At 48.1% G+C, this 10,233-nt stretch overlaps 1 protein-coding gene across 1 annotated transcript in view; it reads left to right on the forward strand.

The window, feature by feature from the left end:
• Positions 1-8,898, forward strand: part of LOC144103461 (uncharacterized) — a 62,204-nt gene extending 53,306 nt beyond the window's left edge. Inside the window, 1 exon segment of the mRNA XM_077636171.1 lies at positions 8,746-8,898. Within this exon segment, the coding sequence (XP_077492297.1) occupies positions 8,746-8,898 (153 nt within the window).
• The last annotated feature ends 1,335 nt before the right edge of the window (positions 8,899-10,233 follow it).

A 10,233-nucleotide genomic window follows, 5' to 3' on the forward strand; every position in this document is an offset into this window, starting at 1 on the left:
GTCAACGAAAATTAACATCAGCAGCAGTACTGGTGGCGGGTGCCCGCGTGATTGCGTAACGAGTAGCGTAGTCGGTGGCAACAGCTACCCATCTGTTTCCCGAGCTGAATTCCGGAAACGGTCTTAAAAGGTCTAAACCTACGCGTTGGAATGGTTCGGGTGGAACATCAATGGGCTGAAGCAGACCGGCTGAAAGAGTAGTGGGGCGTTTCCGGCGCTGGCACTCCTCGCAGGCCGCAACATAGAAGCATACACAGCGGTAGAGGCGGGGCCAAAAGAATCGACGACGCACGCGGTCATAAATACGGGAGACACCCAAGTGACCAGCAGTAGGGATATTATGCAGCTCTTGGAGAACAGCAGTGCGGAGGTGCTTGGGCACAAAGAGGAGGAGGTCTGGGCCAGCTTAGTTAAGCGTCCTGCGGAATTAACCTCCATCACGGAGCAAAAAGCGGCACATTACAGAGTCGAATGAGGTGGTATGGAGGCGGTCAATAATTGAGGTTCTTCGGCCATGTTAGCTAGGGCAGAGAGAGCGCAGAGCGTCCTCGCTGTCAGTGCCGGGATTGTCACAGACGCCAAAGAGGTAACGGCAAAGGCAGTCGGAATCAGCGTGCAAGCGACCAGACGTAGAGTACAGAGTAATGGTAATGCTGCAGGCTCAGTTTCCAACGACCAAGCCGTCCTGTAGGGTCTTTCAAAGAACAGAGCCACCACAACGTAGGGTGGTCAGTAACAACTGCAAAGGGGCGGCCGTGTAAATATAGGCGGAATTTTACAACCGCCCACACAAGGGCTAAGCAATCACGTTCGGTAATTGAGTAATTCCGCTCCGGGGAAAAAAGGAGGCGGCTGGCGTAGACGATGAGACAGTCCTGCCCCAATTGCCTCCGAGAGAGGATGGCGCCGATCCCGTAGCCACTGGCGTCATTGCGTACTTCAGTGGGCGTGGCAACATTGAAGTGTGCCAGAACTAGCATGGTAGTAAGCTTCAATATCAGGGAGGAAAGCGCTTGTGCTTGGTCGTGTCCCCAAAAGAAGGTGGCGTCTTTTTTCACGAGGTCGGCGAGGGGGCGAGCGATGTCGGCGAAGGCTTCAACAAATCGACGAAAGTAGGAGCACATCGCCAAGAAGCTTCGAACGTCGTTACGGGAACATGGCTGGGGAAAGTTTTTGAGGGCTCGAATTTTATCAAGGTCAGGGTGTATCCCCGTGTTGTCGACGACATGACCCAAGATGGTGAGCTGATGGCGCGCGAAACGGCACTTAGACGAGTTGAGCTGCAGGCCGGCATGACAAAAGAGGGAAATGATCTGGGAAAGGTCCACAAGGTGAGAGAAAAACGTGATTTAAAAGAAAATGACGTCATCGCGATAGCACAGCCACGTGGACCACTTAAAACCTTGCAAACGTGCATCAATCATGCGTTCGAATGTTGCTTGCGTGTTGCATAATCCGAAAGACATAACTTTAAATTGATAAAGGCCTTCAAGGGTCACAAAGGCGGTTTTCTCACGCTTTTGGACATCTACAGCAGTTTGCCAGTAGCCGGAGCGATGATCTGGAGGCAATCAAGTGCGTCATCTATACGCGGTGTTGGGTACACGTCCTTTTAAGTGATTTTATTTAAGCGGCGGTAATCAATGCAAAAATGCCAGGAGCCATTCTTTTTTCTTGCCAAGTACTACGGGTGAGGCCCAGGGACTGTGTGAGGGCTCGATAATACTTTTCGAGAGCATTTTAGTAACTTCTGCATTGATTACTTGACGCTCGGCCTGAGATACTCGGTCGGGGTGGCGGCAGTTGGGAGGGCCATCGCCGGTTTCAGTGCGGTGCCTGAAAGCGAGTTTGACCCAGCGCGGTATTGTTCACATAAGAAATATCCTAAAACGATTCGAGATGTGCAAGAAGCTGGGCAGTTTGGTCGGGACAGAGGGCGGTGGCCATCAGGGTCATGAAGGCGTCTGTCGACAGTGGAGACTGCCAGCACGTGGCGGCGCTGTCTTGAACAGGGGTGGCGGCCGACTTAGCGACGTGGCAAGGAGCGATAGGGGATAGCGTAGCCACGCGGATGCCGGACGGGAGCCCTTGAAAGACACGCCGAAGTTGAGGAAAGGCAGAGAGAAGGCGTTGTTTTTACGGTGGCTATGGTATGCGGTAGGTCAACGTTACGGGCAAGCAGAAGGCCAAGATTTTGAGTATCAAGACAGTCGCCATAGGGAGCTCGTCGAGATGGGGTCAGTGGAACGAAAGAGGTTTTTCGAGATGACAGGCGAGCATATTTGGTACTGAACATTCGAAGTGATACCGCGACTGATTCTAAATCCATCAGTGGAAGTTTGGGGTGTAGAACACCCATTTAGCAGTCAATGACGGCGGAATGTTCAGTGAAAAATCCAAGCGGAGGATAAGGTCAAGGGTACAGGTGGTCAGAGGAGGGAACTGAACCGGTATACTGTAGCTGGCAGTAGTTACGCGAGAGATAAACATACCGTCCACAGCAGGCGTGCCACTATCCGCGACACGCACACCGGACATGGCAGGCGTGAGGACTATGCGGAAGCGACGGCGGAGGGCAGCACTCATCCCTGATATATGAGCACCGGTGTCAATCAGGGCGCGCACTGGAACACGGTCGATAGTTACATCCAGGTAATTAGGTCGACTGGTTGAGAGAAGACTGGTGGTCCTGGTCGTTGATGCGGCGTCACCTCCGGGAGTTGCATCATTTAGTTTTCCGAATTAAAGCGGGTGCTGGAAGGGGACTGGGGGAACGAGAGCGGCAGCCCTGCGGCGACGGAGAGCGGAAGAATCGGCGCGGAGGGAGAACAGCTGCTTCAAACGGCTCCAGCGGTGCTCGGGTCGAGAAGTTGCGGTACGAGATGGGACTGTAGAAAGAGGACAAGACGTTGCGGGGTGGTGAAGACCACAGGCTGCGGAAATTGCGGGCGATGTGGATTATGCGAGAGCACCGGAAGCAGATGGGACGGTCGTCCGCCGTGTGCCACTCAGTGAGATTGCGGTAACGCGGCGAAGAATAATAGGTGCGACGGAAAGCAGAGGGAAGTGGCTGGGGGGTGTCCGGGCTTCTGATGGCGCACACTGCCAAAGGTAGGTTCAGGTTAGCGAGTTCCTCCCGCACCACAGCCTGAATCAGCGACACGGCGGGTAGAAAGTTATCAGGTGCAAGCCGACGGGGCATGACATGCGCAAGGGCTTCCAGTTGTGGCGAACATTCCAGGTGGCAGTGATGGCGACGGGGACATCATCGGAGGACGCGCCGTAAGGTAATCGCTGTTACTCGCAGGAAAAGGTGGCGGCCGTATTAGGGAGCCGAGAGAACTGGTGTGGAATTCGGCGGCTGCTAACCTGCTCGAAGCGACGGCATTCTTTTTGGATTCAATCCACGATAGTACAGTTTTTGCAATCAATATTTAAAAGTATGATCAGCAATCCGTTAAAGAATATGGCCCACGTTGTCGGACTCGCTCATGGCGGCGCCAGATTTGTGGAAAACCGCCAAGACAAGTTGAATAAATGCAACGTAGCTTTTTGTCGACAGCCTGGCGCGCGACGCGAGCTGCTTTTTCGCTGAGAGCTTCCGATCTGAAGGTCTGTCAAACAAAGCACGGAGCTTTTCTTCAAAAGTGTCCCAACTCATCAGTTCGTCCGCGTGGGTTTTGTATCAGATCCTGGCCGTGGCACTAAGCAAGAACATAGCATTCGCCAGCATCAGGGTGAGATCCCACCGGATATAGGTGCACACTACTTCATATAGGCGGAGCCTGTCGTCGACATTGGTGCCGTCGTTCCCAGAAAAGGTACAAGGGTCGCAGGGAGGAGCCATGAGCACGAAGAGAGCAGCAGGAGTGGTTCGTGACTCGCCGGGTGGAGCCATGATGGTAGTACACTCGGCCTGACGACCGCTTCGGAGCTGCTTGGCATGGAGATCGTCTACCCGGCACGTCCACCAAGGATGTTAATTGGCCCGAAGTCTATGCTGGCACAAGGGCTACCAGAGCACAGGGAACAGATCGCAGGCAGGCAGGCAGGCAGGGCAGGCAGGGCAGGGCAGGGCAGGGCAGGGCAGGGCAGGGCAGGGCAGGCAGGCAGGCAGGCAGGCAGGCAGGCAGGCGGGCGAACGAGCGGGCGGGCGGGCGGGCGGGCGGGCGGGCGGGCGGGCGGGCAGGCAGGAATTTCCAGATCCTTACACTAGGGCACCCCTAATAGCCTGAAAAGCTTTGGGATGTTAAACCTCCATAAACGGAACCTGAAAATAGCTGTCCGTTTTTCTTAGTAACCTGCATAGAGAAAACAACATTTTAAATTGTATAGTAAAGCATCGTTAAATCGAAGTTCAAGTTATCTGGAAAAATGTGCAATTCGTCTGAAAGTGCAAAATAAAAGCCCTAAAAGAACTGAAAGAAACTGTTCGTATTATTGAAATTATTGAGGTGAGAAACAAAAAGATGCCCGTCTAGTCTAAAAATTTAAACTTTGTAGTAAAGACGATTGCTTCGCCCCTCCTTCAAGTTCGCCATCAGCTCTTCCAAAATGTGAAACAATCTTTGGCCCCTTTGATTGTGCAAAGCAGTGGCGGTGGAGCCTCCTCATAAGCGGCTTGTTCCCCTGAAAGGATGCTTCGCTGCACGAAAACTTGTGAGCGCGTTACAAGCGCTCAGTTCGGCACAAGAAACATTGCGAGAACCTTGAGGTAGAAGAAAGTGGACGGCACCGCAGCCGGAATGACGGAAACACGATAAAAACTATTGTCATGAGACAATCAGCACCGAAAATTTCGAAAAATTGAGCTACTTAGCAGACCAATGCCCGGATGCGCTGCCATCGCGCTGCCTAGAACAGAGCTGTGAAATTTTAAACCGAAATTATGCGGGCGCACAATTATTCGCGTCTCTACCTCTACTACTTCCGTCTGTTACGTCTTGTCCGTCCTTTTATATTAATCTGGAACACTGCCTTTTTTTTGTCCTGTTTCTGTTTAGTCCCCCAGCCGGGCACGCCCCAGTCTCTAGGCGTGTCTGGCTGGAGACTTAGGAACAAGAGAATCGACTGGCGCTCATATGCGCCAGCAACTGACGTGTATAAAGCCAGCTGAATTTTTCTGGCTGGAGGCTTCTGCACGAGAGGATCAATTGGCGCTTGCATGCGCCAGCAACTGACGGGTATAAAGCCAGCTATGCTTTACTGTCTGGACGCCTCTGCACCAGACGGTCAATTGGCGCTTGTATGCGCCAACAACTGACTGGTATAACGCCAGCTGTGTTTTTCTGGCTAGAGGCGTCTACACCAGAGGATCAACTGGCGCTTGTATGCGCCAACAACTGACGGGTATAAGGCCAGCTGAATTTTTCTGTCTGGAGGCATGTACACCGGAGGATCAACTGGGGCTTGTATGCGCCAAGAACCGATGGGTATAAGTCCAGCTGTGTTTTTCTGCCTGGGTGCTTCTGCACGAGAGGATCAATTGGCGCTTGCAGGCGCCAACAACTGACGGGTATTGACGGGTATAAGTCCAGCTGTGTTTTTCTGCCTGGATGCTTCTGCACCAGAGGATCAATTGGCGCTTGTAGGCGCCAACAACTGGCGGGAATAAGGCAAGCTGTGTTTTTCTGGCTGGACGCGTCTGCACCAGAGGATCAACTAGCGATTGTATGCGCCAAAAACGTACAGGAATAAGGCGAGCTAGGTTTTACTGCCTGCAGGCTTCTGCACCAGATTATCAATTGGCGCCTGCAGGCGCCAACAACTGACGGGTATAAGCCCAGCTGTTTTTTCTGGCTGGAGGCATCTGCATCAGAGAATCAACTGGCGTTTTTTGCGCCATTAACGGACAGGTATAAGGCTAGCTGTGTTTTCTGGCTGGAATATCAGCTGAATATCAACTGGCACTTGTTGGTTTCAACAACTGACGGGTATAAGGCCCGCAGTGTTTTTTTTTTTTTGGCTGGAGGTGTCTGCAGCAGAGGATCAACTGGCGTTTTTATGCGTCAATTTATGACTGGTATAAAGCCAGCTGTGTTTTTCTGGCTGGAGGCGTCTCCACCAGAGGATCAACTGGCGCTTGTACGCGCAATACAACTGACGAGTATAAGGCTGGCAGTGTTTTTCTGGCTGATGGCTTCTGCACCAGGATATCAACTGGCACTTGTTGGCTTCAACAACTGACGGGTATAAGGCCAGCTGAGTTTTTTTTTTTGGCTGGAGGTGTCTGCAGCAGAGAATCGACTGGCTTTTTTATGCGTCAATTTCTGACTGGTATAAAGCCAGCTGTGTTTTTCTGGCTGGAGGCGGCTGCTCCAGAGGATCAACTGGCGCTTGTATGCACCAACAACTGACGGATATAAGGCTATCTACGTTTTTCTGGCTGGAGGCTTCTGCACCAGAGGATCAACCGGTGCTGGTATGTGCGGACAACTGACCGGTTTGAGGTCAGCGGTGTTTTGAATTAATCTCTGTGTGATGCCATCGACTCAAAAATGCGCTGGGTGAGGAATGGCTTCGAAAACTAAATAGAGATTTTCATTTGAAATTGACTGAATTAACGTGTTTTGACTCGTACTGAATCGCAATGATCCAGGAAAGATAAATGGTCAAGTCGAGTAAACTGCCCGTTTCCAGTTGATAACAAACGGATTCCCAAGCAAGAATTTAAGCTTTTAAAGTAACTAGGTATTGTGTGCTTCATCAAACGACTTGGAACAATAAACCCATGCTAACAATTATTGCTTAAGAGGAGCATAGAAATTTCTGGAGAGCATACATGAAGACTTCTTTGTATTTGGGATCCTTTTTGTTCAGAATTGAGAAGGGGAAAAATCGGGTGGCATTACTATCCACAGATTCGTGTAGAAAGTGGTCAGCACAGGAAAGATTTTCAGAATTCTGATCTTGTAGTGTCATTGGTTTTCAGCAAAATCAAGTGCCTGTCAGTTCACGCTCTTCTTGTATGCATAGAATTGTCTATGAGCGCTCGTTACATTGATAAATATATATAATCTGACAGTTTCAAAGAACCCGCTGTATATTTTTTAACCTAAAACAGTTAAACAGTTATTATAACTAAAACATCACTATCACCGTGTGCAGAGCTTCAATGTCTCTGCTGGAAAGGTCTTCCTTTCTGCACTTCAACAACATTCAATGCTGAAGCGGCCATTCAAACCTCTAGAAAGTTTGAGCAGCATGTAGTTGGCATAAGTAGCAATTGCAACGATGATGCCAGTAAGACGTCGTATCAGAGCTATTTTTTTGGCTTCCCGCTTCTAAGAAGGATTGTTCGTACTTACGCAGAGAATGAGCCGTGCCGTGAATGGCAAGCAACAAAACATGTTTAATATCAGCGCATAACCAAAAACGAGGCTCCAGGATACAGCAAGATATCCGCTGGTTCGCGTGTGAGCCCTTCAGCTTCGAACACTGCCAAATTTCACCTTCATATACATGTCTACATAGCTATCGAACTTTAGTCGTTATGTTGCGTTGCTCGTCTCCTGACCCCAAAGAATCAGTTTGATCACGGTTTCGGCGGTCGCAATTCAATGCGTGCTGAACGCAACAGGCCGCGTACTACGTAGGTTAAATAAAGCGCACGTTTAAGAACCTCACATTCGAAAATCATCTACGGCACCCCTATGGAACCTTCAAAAGCCTGAATCCCGGTGGGACGTTAAGATCTGTTAAATAAAAATCCAAACCGGGTTTTACCGGAACATTAAGAGCCCTGAATACTGCGTGACTCTTTTCAGTCTACAGCTTAGAACAATGTCGCGTGGGGCAGCGTCCATGGTTGTGTCTTAAGCTCAGCAGACAATTGATAATGTGATAGCATTCACGGTCTTGCGAGTAATCAGTTGAAGCGTTTTATTTGCTTTCTAAATATTTCAGTTGTGCTGCGTGTAGCAAATACATTCTTGAAGGCTATTGATGCGCGCCTACTCGAATTTACAGAATTTACTGAAGTGAAATTGCTTTTACAGTAGTCACTAGCTAATTCCCTGCCTTATCTATGACATCACCCAGTTCAAGCACGCGATAAATACCAATTTACCAATGAGTTGCGATGGATATTTCAAGACTTATTGTGCTTTGACAAATGTACTGACTTAATTTAGTGCTGAAAATATAGTCTTTATTATTGCGGCCAGAAAATACAGCGTGAAATCAATATTTAAAAATCAATAATTGAATTTTAGCTAATAAGTCGCACAGCAATGACCGCTATCTCATTACCTTCTGCAGCAGACCCCAAAACACAATTAGCGAAGGTAGCTTTTACGACACGATCAGCTTTTTTTATAATCCTGCGAACATTTAAAAGGTCACTCCGTGTGCACAACGAGCTGTAACCAGCTGAACGGTTGATATTGTTATGCTCCAACATTTCCTCCCCATTCAGGCTAATGGGACAGCATTAGCTGTAGCGTTAGTGATGAATGGATAGCGTTAGGAAAATTATAATTCAGAACTATTAGACAAGTGAAGCCAAGAGTTAATTTTGACGACACCATCGGTGATGAGTGCAGCGTGACTTGCCCTTTTTGTGCAGATCAATGCTGCTGCATAACAAACGCCCCATAAACACGAAAATGCCAATAGAAATTGTCAGTTATCAGCGCGAAAACCGCTACTAGAACACCTTAACTTTCATAGAGAATAATAACCGAGTGACACGGCTAGTGTTAGTTAAAGCAAAGATCAGCTCATATTTCGCATTTTCTACGGCAGGTGCTGCTCAACTACCGGGTGGAAAACTACCACGGAGACATCGGCTTCCAGTTGCAGCTGACTGGTCGGCCGAAAAGACCAGCTAGGTTCCGGTTCACGGAGCTTGAAGCAGCACAGGCATCACAACTAAACCACTCTAGTGGCGATAATTGAAGTTATTCATAAAAATATTGATACAGGTTCCACTCGGATGACTGATTTCTGAGGATTTACAATAAAGAATTTTACTGACATGGGCCGAACTTTTTTGATGGTAGAAAATCGCAGGAACGTCTCAATAATGAAAGTCTGGAAGAAAAAAGCCGATGCAGCCAGTGAAGGAATGTTACCTGAGTGTACAGTTTAAACTGGGGCGGGGAAACTGACTGCTCATTCCAGTCTTTGGGCAGTTATCTGGTCCTGGGGTCTAAAGTTCAAGTTCAAGTTTATTGTTATTGCATGTACAAGAAACGGGCTTACATATATATACAGCATCAGGAGGTCCCAGAGTGAGAAACAGCCAGGGGGACGTCCTTGCATTAGTGGGTGCATAAGAGTATTAGAGCAGCAAGTAGAGTGCGAACAAAAAAACAAAACAAAAGAAAAAAAAACGCGTCAAGAAATACTATTTATAGGGAACAAGTGCAAATAAATAGAAGAGAATTAGATATATACTAAAAACAGCGTTATACAGTAATATCACATTAAATAATCATAAGCAGGAATATCTAGTAATCTGTAATAAAAATTTTGCTGTTTTATTGATGTTTTATTCGAGCATTACCTGCCTTTATCATAAAGTTTCGTCTTGAGTTCGACTATTGTATCATTTACAAGCGTTTCACCATGACCTATTCTGCTTTCTTCCTCCCTTTCATTGTTAGAACTGGAAGCCTTGTTTTGATAGACATTTGTACTTTCACCGGTACGATACAGTTCTTACTTAACTGTCTCTTGAGAGATATCAGTAATTCTATACCTAGGACTGCAGCCACTTAGAGTAACCTTAAATCTTATTCCCTTTTTTATTTCACTCCCGTGGCCTTGTTATGCGCGGCCTCGTCTACCCTAAGTATATGTACTGCCTTACCACTTCGGATGCTGCGCTGTTTATCCTGGACTGCCGGTACATTCTGAGACCGTTTAACTACATTTCTTAAAATTATTATGTGCACGTACTCTTCGGCTTTGCTTCTCTTTCCGCTCAATCATGATACACAATTCGGCCAGAGAGTTACGTAGAAAGAAGGTGCCACCATTAAATCGAAATTTAATAAGGCATTATTTATTATTTTTTTCAAAATTCTCTCCCGTCCAGTCCTCAATGCCCTGCAAAACAGCCGAGAATAGCACTACTGAGATGGTGTCTCCTTGGGGAACCGCTTTTCTGATTTTTGCTTTATTACGTTCACTCTAAACCGCAATGGTGGCCGCGCAACAGCTATATCTTCAGCAACCTTTACATGCGCTTCTTCTGTAGCATGGTTTTTCAATGCCTGCAGGGCGGCT

The sequence above is a fragment of the Amblyomma americanum genome, chromosome 9 (assembly GCF_052857255.1).
Source record: "Amblyomma americanum isolate KBUSLIRL-KWMA chromosome 9, ASM5285725v1, whole genome shotgun sequence".
NCBI lineage: Eukaryota > Metazoa > Arthropoda > Arachnida > Ixodida > Ixodidae > Amblyomma > Amblyomma americanum.